Source organism: Lynx rufus, unplaced genomic scaffold, assembly GCF_022079265.1.
Source record: "Lynx rufus isolate CCGP_SWC_20201006 ecotype Redwood Valley unplaced genomic scaffold, mLynRuf1.p SCAF_3, whole genome shotgun sequence".
In the NCBI taxonomy this organism is placed as follows: domain Eukaryota; kingdom Metazoa; phylum Chordata; class Mammalia; order Carnivora; family Felidae; genus Lynx; species Lynx rufus.
In genome coordinates, this window is record NW_025814845.1 from 52,961,464 (window position 1) to 52,980,897 (window position 19,434).

At 38.4% G+C, this 19,434-nt stretch overlaps 1 protein-coding gene across 3 annotated transcripts in view; it reads left to right on the plus strand.

Moving 5' to 3' along the window:
• Positions 1 to 5,994: 5,994 nt before the first annotated feature.
• Positions 5,995 to 19,434, plus strand: part of YTHDC1 (YTH N6-methyladenosine RNA binding protein C1) — a 36,398-nt gene continuing 22,958 nt past the window's right edge. For 2 of the 3 annotated variants that reach the window (XM_047090780.1, XM_047090781.1), the window contains exons 1-4: positions 5,995 to 6,385; positions 16,119 to 16,220; positions 16,854 to 17,182; positions 17,304 to 17,733. In XM_047090780.1, coding sequence (XP_046946736.1) covers positions 6,358 to 6,385; positions 16,119 to 16,220; positions 16,854 to 17,182; positions 17,304 to 17,733 — 889 coding nt within the window. In that variant the 5' untranslated portion in view covers positions 5,995 to 6,357. Of the gene's footprint in view, positions 6,386 to 11,028; positions 11,108 to 16,118; positions 16,221 to 16,853; positions 17,183 to 17,303; positions 17,734 to 19,434 lie in introns of those variants that run through there. The other variant, XM_047090779.1, reaches the window with a different exon arrangement.

Here is a 19,434-nt window from a genome sequence, read left to right on the forward strand (position 1 = left end):
GATTCCCATCAAGCTATCTTTGAATTTTTATACTACTACTTTGGATGGGTTCAGGACATTCCCTCTCTAAAGCTTTGCTTCTGATTCTCTTTTCTAGCTTTCTGCTCTCCTCCTGAGGATTTTCAAGTCCTTTGGCCTTTCCTTTTTCTGGTCAGGCCAGAGAGACCCATTTTCCCTTGAAAGGCCTTTTTTTTTTTTTTTTTTTAACTTTGTTTTTCCCCAGCTTTGTTGAAGTATAATTGACAAAACTTGTATATACTTAAGGTGTACAATGGGATATACATATATATTATAAATGGTTATCCTAATCAAGTTAATATATACACATCCATCACCTCACACAGTAATGCTGTGTTTGTTTGTTTGGGTGTGGTAAGAAAACTTAAGATCAAGTCTCTTAGCAAATTTCAAGTGTACAATAAAGTACCGTTTTTTAAAATATTTGTTGATTTTGAAAGAGAGTGAGTAAGAGAGTGCATGCTTATGAGTGGGGGGAGAGTGCATGCTTATGAGAGGGAGAGAGAGAATCCCAAGCAGGCACAGAGCCTGACTCGGGGCTCAAACTCACAAACCATGAGATCATGGCCTAAGCTGAAATCAAGAGAGTTGCTTAACCGACTGAGCCATCCAGGTGCCCCTACAATAAAGTGCTATTAACTATAATCACCATCCTGTATATTAGGTTCCCTGAACTTATTCATCTTGTTACTGAATGTTTTTAGCTCTCCTGCTAATATTGTGTTCTGTTATGCTAAACTTCTTGATTGTGTTATTTTATAAAAAGACAAACTTACAAGGCTTAAGTGAAGATTACTTTCAATTACTATTTAGCTCTGATAGGATAATTATGGATTAGGGAAAATGGCATTTTGATATAACCTCAATTTTTTTGGCTGTTTCTCTTGCTCTTTCTTTAAAATTATTACAGAAAATCTCAAATATATTTTTTAAAAAGTAGAGAGGAGAGTATGTCTGTCCATCACCCATCTTCAGCCCATGAGCAGACTTGTTTTATATATGACCCCCATCTATAACCCCTGCTCTTATATAGTGTATTTTGTAGCAAATTCTAGATACCATATCATTTCATCTGCAAATATTTTAGTATGTGTCATGAAATTGAAAGAAGTATTTTTTCAACTTAACTTATTATAGCTAAAAAAATTAACAGCAAGTTTTTAAAATTATAATTCAAAGTTTTCAAAGCTTGTTGATAGGTACATGTGAGCATGAGTATATGTATGTGTGTGTACTCATGTATTCAAATTAGTCCCTAAATAAGGTCCAAGGTATTAGTTTCATAGAGCTGCTGTAATGAAGTATGAGAAACTGGGTGGCTTAAGACAATAGAAATTTATTCTCACAGATCTGGAGGCTAGAAGTCTGAATCCAGGAGTGGACAGGGTTATTTATGCTCCTTCTGAAGCCTGTAGGGGAGAATCATTCTTTGGCTCATAGCTTCTGGTTTTTGCCTGTTACCCTTGAAGTTCCTTGCTGCATCACCCAATCTCTGTCTCTGTTGTCACATGTTTCCTTGTGTGTCTCTATTACAGTGTCTCTTTTCCTTATATATGAACACCAGTCATATTGGGTTAAGGGCACATTCCACTTTACTATTACCTTATTTTAATGAATTACATATGAAACAACCCTATATCAAAATAAGTTTGCATTCTGAGGTACTTCAGGTTAGATCTTCAAAATATTATTTTGGGGGACACAATTCAACCTATAACATTCATGAATTATAATTGTTTTATATTTTTAACATTTCTTATAATACTCCTGTAGAGTTTCTTTTTTTTTTTTTTAACGTTTATTTATTTTTTAGACAGAGAATGAACAGGGGAGGGTCAGAGAGAGGGAGACACAGAATCCGAAACAGGCTCCAGGCTCTGAGCTGTCAGCACAGAGCCCGCCTGATGCGGGGCTTGAACTCACGGACCGCGAGATCATGACCTGAGCCGAAGTCGGTCGCTCAGCCGACTGAGCCACCCAGGCGCCCCACTCTTGTAGAGTTTCTTATTGCTAATGGTATTTGCATGGGATGGCTTAAAATATTCACCTGTGCTTTGCCTATTCTCTGGAGCATGATTTTTCAGCATGAGCACTATTGGCATTTGGGTAAGATAGTTCTTTGTTAGTGGGTAGGGGTGTGTGTGGGAGTTTTATAGGTTTGTGTGCCTTATAGGATGTTTAACAGCATCCTCGGCCTCTACCCATTACACGCTAATAGCGTGTCACACCTCTGTTGTGACAACCATAATTTTTTTTCAAAAATTGCCAAATATCCCATGGGGGCAGAATCATCCCTGGTTGAAAAATGCTGACAGACATTCTCTGTTTCGTTTTTTGGCAAGATTATTTCATAGATAATGTGTTTCCATCAAGAGGCACATAAGATCTGATTCTTTGTTATGTAAATTAGTAGCCTTTAATAATCATTGCCTTGATCTGTACTTCATTAATGGTTGTAAAATTCTAATGTCCTAGTTCTGTGATTTTTCACTCTGGCCATGTATTAGCTGTTAATTCTTCCACAGAGAAACTTTCCTTCATCAATTATTTGATTGGTAACCCCAAGATACAGTTCTAATTGGAAACAAGATCTATGAAGATTTCTCTTTGTTTACCAGTTTTCAAAATAATGAACTTGTTCCCTAGCATTATCTGAAGAGGACTGAGGGGTTTTTTGGAACTATTAGGGAATTTATGGATTGAAACATATTTCAATGCAGTTTTATCTTCACCTGTGCTCAAAATGGCTCATACTTGGCCATTGGCCTATTGGCCAGGGGGAGCCACTTTAGTTAGCAACTCTTCTGAGTCATTTTGACAGGATCCTAGAATTCTTTGATTACTGCTTTCCGGTATAGCACGATGTCGCAGGTTCATATTGTACATTTGCCGTCTCTAGATCCGTATTCTTTAAGACTTGGGACTGAGTCTCCCTTACTCCTCACTCTATATAACCTTCCCAGAGCAAAAGAATCAAACTGCCTCCATCCCCCTCCACCCCGCCCCTGAGTCCACACACTTGATACATAGACACTTCAATCAGTAATATTGGACAGGGGTAAGGCAACTGAGAGTGGTGGTGGAGGTCATGTCTAATTGAAAAGTGTCTGATTGAAAGCATTACACTTCAACAAAACCATACAAACACTGTGTTGGTTCAAGGAAAGTCTTAGATCAGCAAGCACCAATTTGTAACCTGCGTTATAGGACCTAGACTTGGCCTGATTTAATGTTGAATATTGTGAAAAATATGTCTCAGAGACCCTAGATTTTATTGTCTTCCTCTGAAAGTGTTGATCACTTTGAAATTATGTATGCTTGGTTTTACATTTTGCAGGTGTGAATTTTTAGACAGCCCGAGGTGTTTTCATTCTACCCTCTCGTGGGCTCAACCTCGAAATTCTCTCTTCTCAAATCTTGTACTGCTTTTGTTTTACGCTAGGTCCCAATTAGGCTTTTACTCCTAAGATGTGGGCTGTCCCTCAAACAATATCTCAGTCACTTGTCTTCTCATTATCCATTATCTGGACTCCAGCTCATTGGTGTTTTCTTTGGATCCTTGACCATAACATGGCTTCTTTCTCCCTCAGAGCCTTTGTATGTGCTGTTCTCTGCCTGGAAGACCTCTTATCTCCACCTCTTACTAGGTATCAGTTTCAACTTCAACTCCTCACCAAGGCCTTTCTAGTTTTTCTCATAGAAAGCTCTCCTCCCCAAGCTGGCCTCACCATAATAGCCTCTTACTTGTTTCTTGCATAGAATTCATCACGTTCTTTAATTTGTTTACTTATGCTTTGTCTCCCTAACTACAATGTAGAGTCCAACTTCTTGAAGAGAGAAACAAGATTTTATACCAAATATATTTCTTTTTTTTTTTTTTAAAGTTTTTTTTTTTAACGTTTATTTATTTTTGGGACAGAGAGAGACAGAGCATGAACGGGGGAGGGGCAGAGAGAGAGGGAGACACAGAATCGGAAACAGGCTCCAGGCTCTGAGCCATCAGCCCAGAGCCTGACGCGGGGCTCGAACTCACGGACCGCAAGATCGTGACCTGGCTGAAGTCGGACGTTTAACCGACTGCGCCACCCAGGCGCCCCCCAAATATATTTCTTAATACCAGAGTCTGTAACAATATTTGGGACTGAGTAGCATTTTAATGAATACTAGTTGACTGAATTAATAATTGAGTAGGACATTATATAACTTATTTATTTATGTATTTATTTATTTATTTATAAAGAGAGCACATGAGAATGGGGGAGGGACAGAGAGAGAGAGAGAGAGAGAGAGAGAGAGAGAGATTGGAGAAGAGAGAATCCCAAGCAGGCTCCGCACTGTCAGTGCAGAGCCTGATGCAGGGCTTGAATTCACAAACCACAAGATCATGACCTGAGCTGAAATCAAGAGTCGGATGCTTAACTGACGGAATCACACAGGCACCCCTATAACACTTTTCTTGATTCAGCCTTTTCTTACCTATTTAATATCAACCTGAACCAAACCATTGGTAACTCTGTTACGTAGGACCTTTTTTCCAGAAAAACATCCTTTTATCACCTTTGCCCTTTCTCTCCTCACCTAGACTATTAATAGTCTTTTAGTTTTCAAGTAGGCTTAATTCCTTCTCCAGGAAGCTTTCCTTGACTCTATTCTGCACCCCCACCAGTCTGAGTAACATGCCCCTGAAGGTTACAGTAACATTCTGAGTTCACTTGAGGGAGTATTATCAATTGGAGGGCTGGAGGTAAATCTCCTGAACTTGAGCCATATTAATTACTGCTACTGGTGACCTTGGACACTTCAATTTCTTACTTCACTTTCCCTGTATGTAAAATAAGGTAATATAATCTAATTGGGGTTTTGGAAGATGAAATCAGATAGTGTAGGTCAAATTCTCAGAACAATACCTGGCGCACAGTAGGAACACACAATTTTCAGCAATTATCGTTAGAGTGTAATTTCTTGCTAATTTATTTCTTCCATATATTATACTGAAAATTCCTTAAAGGCAGAAATACTGTCCTGTTTACCCTTGATTCCTATGCATCTGATGATACATAGCTGAGTTTTATATTTACTGTTTTTCTTTCGTTTTTTTTCTACAAGCCCTCTTTAAATTCTTCCCATTGACTTTTCTCAATTTGTTACAATGGCCATCAAGAGCCAAGACTCTAGATTATTTGTCTTTGAACATGCTATTTGTTTTTATATAACAATGTTACTTTCTTTTCCCTCCAAATTTCCTTCCCAGGTAAACTCAGTTACCGAGCAGTAAAGCAAAATGACATTTTCAGTCCTTTGGACCATAAACTTTATGCAAGTTTCCTTGCAGATTTTACCACATTATGTAGTTGAGTAATTTTTGGTCACTTCAGTAGTTTCAATTTCTCAATACTCTGTTTAAATCAACTGTGTACCCCAGCGCCTCAATAAATACCTAAATCAAATGTTATTACATGAATTACAAAGCTATACTAAAGTACAATAGAATTAATTTCCCCAATTAACAGCAAAACTAGTAGGCTTTTGTGACAAGTGAGCGGGTTGCATCCTGCGCTGCCTTTGGCTAACCCTAGGGCACCAACTATGAAAGTCTATTTGGCACTAAGAGTACAAAGTGGCGGCGGCAAAGGGACCCGCCCAGATTTATCCTAAGTCTCCGATTTCCAGAATTAGGAGATCCGCGTAACAACCAGAAGCATCTTTTGTCCTCGGGAAGGTCCGTCAGTAGGCTTTTCAGGTGAGAAAACAGCGCCACCAGGGTGTACGCATCGCTACGGGGTGCTCAATAAACCGTAATTTCGGCGATCTAATCGCTGAAAAGAAGACTCAATCCGTGGACATCCGGGCTGTGGGAGACGAAGCGACGTGCTGACGTTATCACGTTTCCCTTGCCCACCCCGCGTTTCTCCCGCCCCTCTCCGCACTCTGACGGTCCCAGGGAGGAACGAAGCGTAAACAGCGCAGGGCATTTCGGGAGCGGGATTGTTTCAAGCAGGAAGCAGGCTCCATTTTAGCGCCGCCCGCCGTCGCCATCTGTTTCCCTTCCCTCCCCCTACCCCCTCCCGTACCCAAGCCCCAACGGGAAGGCCGGGCCTAGGGCGCCAGAGGCTGGAGTGAAAGGAGAAAAGGGAGAAAGGGAAGAAGCGAGGAGAAAAAGGGTGAGTTGAGAAAGGTGAGCGGTAGAGGCCAAGGTGGGAAGCGCGCAGCCCAGCGGACGGACTGACGGACGTGCCCGTGCTACGGCTGCCGCGGCTGCGGCGCCCGCGCGGGTCGCGTCGAAGCGGCGGCGGCGGCGGCAGCAGCAGCAGCAGCAGCAGCGGAAACAGGAGGGGAGCAATGGCGGCCGACAGCCGGGAGGAGAAAGGTTAGTGCGGAGAAAGGTGACGGGAGGAGGCGACACTCGGGAATCGGTCGATGGAGCCGTGGTTGTCGTTGCGGGGTGGGGGTTGGGGAGGTTAGCCTGCCCCGCGCGGAGCCGATCCGTCCCAACCGAGACACTTGCACCCGCTGGAAGAGACTAGGCCTGCTCTTGGCGTCCTCGATCTCCGACCCACCTAGCACTTCATCTCTCCTGGGTTTTTTTGTTTTGTTTTGTTTTGTGTTTTGATCTAATTCTCTTCTTTTTCCGTTCTGCAGTCCTGGGCGCGGCTGAGAGGGCCTGTTCTTAGTGGCAGGCCCTTGGGTTTATTTCCTGGTAGGATTATGCGGGTGTAATGCGTATTTTCAGAACGACCCTTTCTTTTAGGCAAAATTTCGAAAATCCTTAATGCCACGGCCAAAGCTGGTAGTCTAGTAAGTGAGCATTTTTAAGAAGTGGTACAGGTGGATTAGTAATCTCGAGAAATATCTACAAGTAATTTGTGGCTCTTCCTGTTAAATAGGCAAAGTGGCAAGAATTGCCCCTCTGGTTCCTCGAACACTTATTTTGGAAAACATGATGTTTGAAGCAATAATTATATGACTTAGACATGGCAAAAAAAAAAAAAAAAATCCTAGCCACTATTTTGATAGAAACACGTTGTGTTAGCTCCCAGAAGGTACAACCAGGAACAAATGGGTGTAATTTATAGAGAGCTGAAGGAGTAATACAGTTACAGTAAATATAGGAAAAACTGATGTTGGTAGAAAGGGATGTCCTGTCTTTTGAAAAACCGACCTCCCAAGTGCTACAGATGTTTATGTATATCCTGGATCAATACCTGTCTGGAGAGTGGTCTAGTTTAGATGCTGCTTTTAGGGTCTTTTCTAACCTTAAGATTATCATGATTGTTTTGGGAAGGTTATAGTTAACAAAAATATGGTGCTGCTGCTGCCCTGTATATACCTCACAGATCTCCTCTTCAGTGTGGCTAACCAACTTGGGGTGGGGATTTGTTGAATGGATTCTAGAGTCAAGTTGCACTAGGCCCATGATCTCTTTAGTTTTTCTCCTTAAGAGAAAGATGAGTCTTCATGCTTCATTAAACTGCTCTAGGATAGGGACAAGCTTGGAGCCTGGAGTGTGTGGAAGTATCTTTAAGAAATTGGGGCTATTTTAAACCAATTCAGTGATTAGGTTGTCGTAGTTTGACCTAAGTCTTAAAAAATGCACCCCTTTGAGAAGCACGAAAAGAATGTGAAGGTCGGGTTGCAAGGTGTTAGTGACAAAAAAGGGACTGCTTTTAATTAGTAGTAAATTTAGTTATTACAATAGATCATTTCAATCAATAAGAATTCATTCAGTCGACATTTGATTGCATCAGAATGTAATCTATGAGCTCTGTGTTGGAGTGAGTGCTGGTTGTGATCGGTAAGGTAAACCAAATACAAAATGAGTAAAAGTCCGTACTTCTCAAGGATTCATTGTTAAAATGAACACAGTTGTTAAATTAGTAATAGAGTAGATACAGTAAAGTGCATTTTGGAAGAAGAGTCATTTTTAAGTTTATTTATTTTGAGAGACAGAGAGAGAGAGAGAGAGAGAGAGAGAGGGAGAGAGAATCCCAAACAGGCTTTGCGCTGTCATTCAACGCAGAGCCCAAAGTGCCCATGTATCTCACGAACCGTGATGATCATGACCCGATCCAAAATCAAGAGTTGGACACTTAACCAACTGAGCCACCCAGGCGCCCTGAAAGTAGGTGATGTTTTAAAAATTGTTTTAGAGATGGATTTAATGATGAAAGTTCTTAAGAACATGTAATGTCACCTATTAGCAATACTTAGGGTAGTCATCCAACTTTTGAAAGAACTCACATTTTTGTAGTTTTTTAAAAAAATTAATTCCCATAGTGGAGTTTGTATCTCTTAAATCTTTGATATTAGTGCTTGTCTTTATAGATTAGCTCAAAGATGGTCTCTAGTGGGAAAGCTAGCAAATATAAAACCTATTGGAATTGCTTATTTAATTTTGTAATGGGAAGATTTCCAGAATAATTCATTTTGCAAATAAAGAAACTGAGTTCCAGGGTGTTTCACCTAACTTTATTTATCATTGTTACACAGCCAGAAAAAGAACCAGAATTAGAATACCTAATTCACTCTTCCTTATACTTCTGCAAGAAAAAGTGGGAAATGAAGTATTTGTCAGTAGTTACCTTATGCAAAACATTATGAAATTATAAACTTAAGCCCTCTAAGAATCTTAGACTTCTCACAGGCCTTAAATGATTTCATGAATGATGTAAAATCTTGATGAGAAATGAATTTAAATTGCAGACGTTTGCTGTTGGTCACAGAACAGTTAAAAGACTTGGTTATAGAGTCGTTGGGTTATTGGGCTTTCTACATTGGCTATGTAATAAATAGACATTAACTTCTATTATACTTCTATAATACCCATATTTAGAACCTGAAGCCTATATAACTGGACAGATTGCCAACTCCCTCTGATTCCTGTGGTGATTATTTGTCCAAAAAATAGATTTGAATGATACTAATACTTTATGAGGAATACAAATCTTTTCTATTTTAAATACTTTGTATGCGTTTTATTTCTTAAGGTCTTACGAAGTTCTCTCCGAAAAACAGTGTAAAAGTTTATCCAAAGTGTGGAAAGTGATTTACCACTTTCATAAGTAACATGTTTTTCTACATTACTGAACGGAAAGCTCCATGAGGGCTAAGAGTAGGTCTATCTTACTCACCACGTTCCTGACGTACAGTAATCATGACTCAGTGCCTTGAAGAAATGACTTGCAAGGTTGGACTTGGTTCATAACTGACCATGAGACATTTGCCTCTGCTATCCAAAGCCAAGGATTTTGTCAGTTTAAATTGTGTATGTATACACACAGTCACACAGGCAAGAGCATATAAATATGTACACACAGTTATATATACATACACATATTTTATGAACATACTTCAGCCCTGTTTATAGTGAGTCCTTAGAAAAAGATTGACTTTCTTGGTTCACTTTAGTTAGGGCTTTAGAAAGCATAGAGTATGTATTTGATAACCCAATGTATTTGTTTTACCCAAATAGAAATAGGACAAAAAAATTTAAAATACTCTCCTTAAACTTCAGATTGTACGCTTACTATGCTTAGAGCAGAAAATTTGGATGTGATGGGAAATGCAAGTCTCTACACTTCATTTAGAGGAATGACAGTTTTGAATGACAAAGTAACTGAGACTGGTCTAATGCAAAATGTAACAGAAGGGTAGGTTCCAGGAAATTTTGCTTCATTGTCAAAGCCGACTAAAACTATATTAAATGAATTAAAAGATATAATCTCTTCGGTGTTCTGTGACGTAAAACAAAATGTGTAGTATACTTAACTGGCCAGTTTTCTTTAAATACTCTAGGTCTTTGTTCCCGACCCTCAAATAAATAGCACTTTGTATCTCCTGACCCAGAAGTTTCCAGGTCCAAAACAATGGGCTGCTTTCTCAGATAAAGGTTAATTTTCTACACTGATATCCCTGGAGTTAAGGCTTGTGGCCTTCCTGGGCCAGGAATTGCAAGATTAAAGTGTAATTCTGGTATAATGGAAAGAGCACTACATTTGTATGCATAGTTGTGAGATTTTTGTTATGTCACTTCAGTTCTGTGGGCTGCATTCTGGAATTCTTGTTATATACCTAACCTTCTGGTGGTTAAAGTACTTTGAAAGCCAGTTAGATTTCCATTTTCCCATGATTATGTAAAACAAACTGGGGTACCTGGGTGGCTGTGTCGGTTGGGTTTCTGGTTCTTGATTTCGGCTTGGGTCACGATCTCTTTCAGTGGGCTCTGTGTGGCAGTGTGGAGCTTGCTTGGGATTCTCGGTCTCCCTCTCTCTATCCCTAACCCATGCACGCCTGCGTGTACTCACTCATGCGCATCCTCACTCACGCACTCTCAAAATAAATAAACTTAAAAAAAATCCCCCGATAAAACAATAAAAAAGAAGTTTTGTTAGTCCTAACATCTTGAAAATTTTTGAACAAGCTTTAAAACAATGATTGTTTTTATTTTCTTTTGCCTCCTATATCCCTGGAAAACTCAGTTTGGTAATTGTGACGGTAACTGAGATTGTGCTAGTTTGCACCAGTGATGATAATGAGGTTCATATACATCATATATTGTGAATGCAAAACATTCACAGATGATTGCACTTCTACAGAGGAGTCAAGCTAGCAGCAAGCCGCTTTGTGTTATCTTTGAGACAATGTTTAAGTCCATCATTTAAGTCCACATGAAAATCTGAGTTTGGGAATCCTTGAAAATTTGGAAGATCTCTGACAACATGGTTCTTGAATTTTGTCAAGGCAGTTAATCAACTAGAGTTGAGTACGATTGTCCTCCTTACCGTTTCTACTCTTTCACAAAGTATCATGCATATTAAGTTTATTTGCAGTTATTTAACATTGTTATGCATGAGTTGCAGGCTTTTATGCATACTAGGGTCCAGCAGATAAAGTACTTCTTTAATAGTTAATGGTAGGTGATAGGTTAAACAAAAGGAAAAGAGCAAGCACGGTCTGTGTGCAAGCAGTATTTGTAAATGCACGTATTCATCCGGCATAAACCCAGATTGTCTCTTGCAAAGCCTTGACATGTTACTACCTCTCTGTGTCTTAACAGAAGACTATCAGGACTGCTCCAGCTGGTTGCTTTCAGGTGAGAATCTAGATCCCTAATGACCAAATAGTCCGTTCAAAAAATGCAAGGTCTGGATTTTTATATTAAATCCTTAAAGTTTTCAAAGCAGTGTCCAAGAGCTAGATTCATGCAAGTTGTTAGGGTATAACTTTGGATGGATTTGAGTTTTAGCTGTAAATAGAAATACTGTTTAATGAGTAATTTTGTTTCGTTTGAGCTAATTCATTGTGACAAAATTCATTCTGTTGTGAAACCTTGAACAGTTTTTGAGTTTTTAAAATAGCTTTAAAAAAGTACCGTATTCTTTATGTAGATTTTTCAAAAAACATTGTGAAATGCTTTATCTCATAGAAGTATATACTTCTATGAGTTATTTTTGTAGTATATGAATTGTATGTTCATGGAACTCTTAATGACATTTACTGATCTTTGTTCATTTTAGTATTAATATTCTTAGGTTGGGTGCTGTCAAGCTACTATGAAGGAATTGAATGTATATGAATATTTATACAGTATATTAGTGTATAATTTTAGGGCAAAGAGTGATTTAAAACTCTTTATTAAAGGTTTATTTAAAAAATTAAAATAAAAATTAAATTTGTTAAGGTAGTTTAAAGGTCATGCTAGAGAACTAGTGGGTGTTATTTTATGTTAGAACTATTTTTTTTTCCCAAAAGGATATGCCAGTGATGATTAGTATTCAGCAGTGGTAGTTTCTGAGAATATTTAAATAATCTTCATTTTCTTCATAATTAGTTCATTTTAGGGACGCCTGTGTGGCTCAGTCAGTTAAGTGTCCGACTCTTGGTTTTGGCTTAGGTCATGAACTCATGGTTTGAGAGCTCAAGCCCTGTGTTGGGCTCTGTGCTGACAGCATGGGACCTGCTTGGGATTCTCTCTCTCCCTTTTCCTCTGCCCTTCCTCACGTGTGTGTGCGCTCACGTGTGCTCTCTCTCTTTCTCTCTCTCTCTCTCTCTCTCAAAAAAACATTAAAAAAATGTCATTTATATTAGGGGTTGGCAAACATTTTGTAAAGGGTTATATAATAAATGACATTTTAGGCTTTGTGGGCCACAGAAGGGTTTGTCATATTTTTTTGTGTGTGTCTGTCCCCCCCCCCCCTTTAAAACACAACCTTTAAGATGCAGAAACCATTCTTATTTTTACCTTACTGGTTAAAAAAAGCAAGCCATAGGCTGAATTTGTTCTGCAGGCCTTAGTTTGCCAATACTGTGATAAAACCACAGATTATTGATGTCACGGAGTATAATACATAAAAATTTGTAGACCATCAAGTGAGAATGTAGTGTTTGATCCTAAAGTAAATTTCAAGATGTTACAGTGTCACTCATACAGGGCTTTCTGGTGCATTAATTGAAATTAATCTAGTGCACATTACTTTTTAATAATATTTTGCATTTTTTTTGTGCCCTTATACTTTGTTTAAAGATTTTACTACTACTTCCCTTTTTTTTTTTTTTTTTCAGCGTTTATTTATTTTTGGGACAGAGAGAGACAGAGCATGAACGGGGGAGGGGCAGAGAGAGAAGGAGACACAGAATCGGAAACAGGCTCCAGGCTCTGAGCCATCAGCCCAGAGCCTGACGCGGGGCTCGAACTCACAGACCGCGAGATCGTGACCTGAGCTGAAGTCGGACGCTTAACCGACTGCGCCACCCAGGCGCCCCGACTACTACTTCCCTTTTAATTTAACTATAGATTTTAGAAAACCTGAACTGGAGGCTTGTACCCCCAACTGTTTCTAGACAAGTGAATTTGGTCACCTGGCACTTTTGAGCTTCCTTTTCTTTATCTGAAGTAATGGATGATAAAACATACCTTAGGTGATTCATTTATGTATATAGGATATATGTAAAAGTGGTAAAATGTTAAAAGGGAAAAAAAGGAAGCATTGGTTAATATTTGTTGTGTTAAAAATTTGTAGCTACTTTAAAAAAATTTTTTTTAATGTTTTTATTTATTTTTTGAGACAGAGAGAGACAGCATGAGCAGGGGAGGGGCAGAGAGAGAGGGAGACACAGAATCCGAAGCAGGCTCCAGGCTCTGAGCTGTCAGCACAGAGCCCAATGCAGGGCTCGAAGTCACAGTCTTTGAGTTCGTGATCTGAGCCGAGGCGGATGCTCAACTGACTGAGCCACACAGGTGCCCCTGTAGCTGTTTTTTTTTTTTTTTTTTTTAACGTTTTATTTATTTTTGAGACAGAGAGAGACAGAGCATGAACTGGGGAGGGGCAGAGAGAGAGGGAGACACAGAATCGGAAACACGCTCCAGGCTCCGAGCCATCAGCCCAGAGCCCGACGCGGGGCTCGAACTCACGGACCGCGAGATCGTGACCTGAGCTGAAGTCGGACGCTTAACCAACTGAGCCACCCAGGCGCCCCTGTAGCTGCTTTTTAAAACTGCAACCAGTCTCTACATTTGATTAATACACTTATTTGTTAAGGCTTTTTAAAACAATAATGACCTTTTTTTTAATAGGGAAACCATGATCTAATTTCATGCCTGAAATTTATATTGATTTAAATTAACCTGTACAGTTCATTCTGTGTTAGGTTTAGCACATGTAAAGTATATAATTTAAGGTGAATGTTCAGGCTTTTGGGTTGTTCTTTCTCCTAATGGAATTAGTGATTTCATGAAAAGATGTGTGTAGCACTGTGTTTACTTAATTGCTTATTTCGTTGTGATACTTGTTGTTCAGAAATATAGTTAATTCTGTGAACATCTGTTGGATCCAGTGTTTTACTGATCAGAGAGCTAGAAGTAAATAAAAATTCATATGATGTATATATTTTAGAAAAACAGTAAAGTATGCTCTTAACCACCCAAAGAAAGGAATTGCTATGCCATTCCAGGCAGTGTCACTTTTGATGTTCTTACACAGAAACTGTGTTTGACTCCAAATACTGAGATGTTACTTTTTCCTGTATCCTATGTAAGTAACCTTGCTTACTTTCCTATCATGCCTACATTGTGTTTTAGTTCTCTTCAGTCACTGATTTCTGTCTCCCTTTGGAGATATTTTAGTCTGATTTAATTGTTTATAGACCTCAGGTCAGGTTAATAACCCTTGCTATATATATAAAAAAGTAACCCTAGCTATACTTTTTTTTTTTAATTAAAAAAAAATGTTTATTTTAGAGAGAGTGTGTGTGCACACACATGTGTGCGGGGGAGGGGCAGAGAGAGAAGGGGACAGAGGATCCAAAGGGGGGGATCTGTGCTGACAGAGAGCCCGATGTGGGGCTCGAGCTGTGAGATTATGACCTGAGAGGAGGTTGGACGCTTAACCAATTGAGCCATCCACGTGGCTCCATGCTTGCTATACTTTTGAACGGGCTTTGCTTTTTGGCTTGAACCATAAATGTAATTGTCCTAACCCATCAACGTTTATGAGTTCACATTTCTCTTTACCACACCTTGAATTTGGAAAGATATTTTTGGCACCAGAATACTTAAGTGTTCAAAGCATTTACCATTAATTTTAGTGTATTATTTAAAAAAAATCAATTTAAGGTGGTAAATATTTGCATGTATTTCTTAGAACTTACTTTGTCCTGTTGTATACGTGGGAATGCAGTGACAAAACTGAGTTGTAGGTTTTCATGATCATTCAGCATGTTAATTGTAGTCAGTAGTTCTCTTGACTGAACAAGTTACACTTTTCAGAGTTGATACCAGCAGTTTCAAACGTTTTTGATTGTGTAGCACATCAATACTTTTTTTTTTTTACTTTTAATGTTATTTTGACATATTTTGGACAGAATAGATAAATGAATAGTACAAAAATTTTTTTTCTCTTTGAATTATATTCCACAAATGTTAACTTTTTACCACATCGTTTTTCTTGAATTCATTCTCTATTCTCTCTTTCTGTGAATATATGTGGATATATGCATATGCAGACACACTTTTTTCCTGAACTGTTTGCCAGTTTTAGACACGGTGCTTCTTCGTCCCTAATACTTGAGTGTGTATTTCCTAAGAAATAGGATTTTCTTTAATTTAACTATAGTAGTATCAAAATCAGGAAATTAACAGAGTGGTACCATACTCTACAGACCTTATTTAAATTTCACTAGTTTCCCAGTCGTGTGCCTTGTTCAGTTATTGTATCTCTTAAGTCTTTTAATCTGGAGTAGTTTCTTAGTGGATTGGTATTAGCGGATTGGTATTATCTCATGACCCTTTGTTTCAGTTTGATGTTTCCTTAAGTATAGGTTCAGAGTTTGCATTTTTTTAATTTAATTTTTTTTTTTTTTTTTTGAGAGAGAAAGAGCGTGAGAGGGGGAGGGGCAGAAAGAGAGGGAGATGCAGGATCTAGGCTCTGAGCTGTCTGCACAGAGCCCGATGCACGGCTCAAAACCCATGGACCTCAAGATTGTGACCTGAGTCGAAGTCGGATGCTTAACTGACTGAGCCACCCAGGCACCCCCAGAGTTTGCATTTTGGCTGGGAATATCACAGAATTGTTTTATTCTTAGTGCATCATGCCAAGTCTGTAATACTGATTTGACATACTGCTGGTGATGTTAATTTTGATTACTTGGTTAAGTTAGAATCTGCCAGGTTTCTCCACTGTAAAATTATTTTTTTCTTGGTAATCAATAAGTAGGTTGTGAGGAGTACTCACCATCCTTGGTAGGTGTGTGTTTATGTTACACACAAGTATTTCTGTTCTAATTTTTTATGCACATTTTAAAGCAGTTACAAAAATGAGAAATTAGAGGTTGAAGTACAGATATAGAAGTTTTTAACGTTTTCTCTTGTACTCCACTATGTCCTTTCATACCCTATGGAGTGGGTGTACACTACTCCTGGCTTTGTAGTCCAGAGTTCTGTATCACGTCCTTTATCTTGTATGGTTTTATAGAATTACTGTCGTGTCTTGATTCTGAAATAAAAGGTCTTTGACGGTTATGTTTCCATATTTACGTAGACCCAACATAGTCAAAGATAAATGCTTAATGGTAATGATTTTTCCCTATTTTTAATTTCCTGCCTTCAGATGGAGAACTTAATGTTCTAGATGACATTTTGACTGAAGTACCAGAACAGGATGATGAACTGTATAATCCAGAGAGTGAACAAGATAAAAACGAGAAAAAGGGTATGTAATATTTTAAGTTTTTTTGTTAAAATAAGGTTTTTTTATTAAAATTTTTAAAAAATGTTTTATTTATTTTGAGAGAGAGGGAGGGAGTGAGCCAGGGAGGGGCAGAGAGAGAGAGAGAGGAAGAGAGAAGGATCCAAGCAGGTTCAGTGTTGTCTGCTCAGAGCCTGACATGGTCTCAGACTCATGAACTGTGAGATCGTGCCCTAAGCCAAAATCAAGAGTCAGATGCTTACCCAACTGAGCTGCCCCGGTGTCCCTAAAAAGTTTAAATTATTTAATTTATTAAGAGATTTAATTTATTAAGAAAGTGACTTTGCTTTTGCTCTTGTTCCTGGGGTCAGTTAACACCAAAAGTGTGCAATCATTACAAACTGTGGTACCCAGTTCAATATGAATAAAAGTAATCTATTTCTTTTCAAACGTGTGAAATTTCTCAAATACATGAATTTATTCCAGATTTGCAAACTATGGTTTCTTTATGATTAACTTTTCAGTAAAAATATTTCAGAAGACATTTTAAAGATGAGAGCTCTTTTTTCTTTCTGATACATACTCTCTGTTAATCTTTGGTGAAATAAATAGAAGACATAAAACACTTACATGTGTTCTTTAAATTGTATTTTTAAGGATCAAAAAGAAAAAGTGACCGAATGGAATCTACTGACATCAAGCGGCAAAAGCCTTCTCTTCATTCAAGACAGTTGATTTCTAAGCCACTGAGCTCATCTGTCAGCAATAACAAAAGAATAGTTAGTACCAAGGGAAAGTCAGTTGCAGAGTATAAAAATGAGGAATATCAAAGATCTGAAAGAAGCAAGCGTCTAGAAGCTGATCGGAAGATTCGTTTGTCAAGCAGTGCTTCTAGAGAACCTTATAAGAGTCAGCCTGAAAAAACTTGTCTCCGGAAAAGGGATCCCGAAAGGAGGACCAAATCCCCTACACCAGATGGTTCTGAGGTAGTAAATGTTATTGCAGATATAAAACAGAAAGCAATTCTTTTTGAGGCATTAGAACTATTTATTCAGTCTGACTTTATCTGTTATATGACTGCTGATTCCCTTTTTCTTTAAACATCAGAGAATTGGGCTTGAAGTGGATAGACGTGCAAGCAGATCCAGCCAGTCTTCTAAGGAAGAAGTTAACTCTGAAGAATATGGCTCTGACCATGAGACTGGCAGCAGTGGTTCTTCTGATGAGCAAGGCAACAACACTGAGAATGAGGAGGAAGGGGTGGAAGATGTGGAAGAAGATGAAGAGGTAGAAGAAGATGCGGAGGAAGATGAAGAAGTGGACGAAGATGGAGAAGAGGAGGAGGAGGAGGAGGAGGAAGAGGAGGAGGAAGAAGAGGAGGAGGAGGAGGAAGAAGAAGAATATGAACAGGATGAGAGAGACCAGAAGGAAGAGGGAAATGATTATGACACTCGAAGTGAAGCTAGCGACTCTGATTCTGAATCCGTTTCCTTCACAGATGGATCTGTCAGATCTGGTTCAGGCACAGATGGATCAGGTACTACTCTTTGTATATATAAGTTTCTCTTAAGAAAAAAAATTGACCTGATTTTATTTTTGAACATACTTAAATTGAATTATAAAATATTTAGAGATGTGGGATGTTAATAAGACTGTCTCATGATTTTTTTACAATTATATGCCTTTGAGTATTAGAAATACATTTGAGTAAGGTTTACATATCTTAGTAAATGTGTTTCCCAACTTCATATTGTATTCTAAATGAATGCAAGTCTGATTGTTTCTCTATGGAAATGTATTTCAGGTTTTAAGGTTATAAATTCTTAGGTTTTCATACCTGTTAGCAGTTTGTTTAAACCCTGATACCTGATCTACTTAATACTGACATGGAACCTGTCTGGTTGGCATTACAGTATTTCTATATCTGATACCTGTAGATTTCTGTCATTTGGCAATAGAAATCAAAACAACTTTCTTTTTCTCTTGGGAACACACACTGTTTTTCCAATTCTGTACCTGTGGATTGACAGACTTGCAGGGTCTCCCAAAGGCTGGTGTAAAAGTACAAGAGGTGGAAAATAAGAGTGTAAGATTCTTGTGGGGAGATTGGTTAAGAGTTGTCTTGGGTTATTCCTTCAATACTACATGTCCTACCACTTTATCCCTGTCTGATCAGTGAGATGTAAATATAGGAATGGTAGGTAGTTGCAGTCATGAGGCTAAGAGGGGACCATCTTTTGGGGGAAAATTCAGAGTACAACAAGGAGAGGTCAGGGTAATTAAAAGAACCCTTGCCATTATATGATGGTTACACATACTGTCATGACTGTCTTATGTCAAAATGCAGCCAGATCTGCTATATATACTAAATGAACTAAACTTTGGAATATAAGAACAATTCTTTTATTATTACGGAATAGTTACAATTCCATTATTAATAGAGTTTTATCATTTTGATAGTACATTGTTAGTAAGTCACATTCTTAAAATTGTATAGGTGATAGAGCAAATGGCCAGCTATTTTCTAGTGATTGGCAACTGAAGTGCTTTCAACCTTTTGCTTACTGGAGTTCTAGGTTTCAGAGTTTAGACAGGATTTTAAGAGATTTAAAGAGTTAAACTGAATTAATGGGAAGTTAAGTTTGATATAAAAATTTGCAGAATCTTTTTTTTTTTTTTTTTTTTAAGGTTTATTTATTTTTTGGAGACTTAGAGTGTGAGTGGGGGAGGAACAGAGAGAGGGAAGCACAGAATCTGAAGCAGGCTGTCCAGGCTCTAAGCTGTCAGCACAGAGCCCAACTCTGGGCTCAAACTCACAAACTGTGAGGTCATGACCTGAGCTGAAGTCAGACACTTAACCCACTGAGCCACCCAGGGGCCCCAAAATTTGTAGAATCTTTAATTCTGTTCTCCTGTTATACTTTTTGCAAACTGATGAGATGATGTATTTTTTGTAATTTATAATGATGGAAAACAAAAAGTGCATTGACAATATGAATTAATGTTTGTTCATTTATTGTGACGACTGTAAGAAACATCTGTGGGGTAGAGGATATTTTATTATAGCCATCTTTGGTATCCATGTTATGAACAATATTTCTTGTATGTCTTATTTAAGTCAAACAAAGGTGACTTATTTAAATTGGGTAGGACTTGAAACAATCTGCAGTTTTAATAAGCTCTTAGATGCTGCTGATACTGTATCAAGGTGCTTAATAATACTTCATATTTTTGTGGA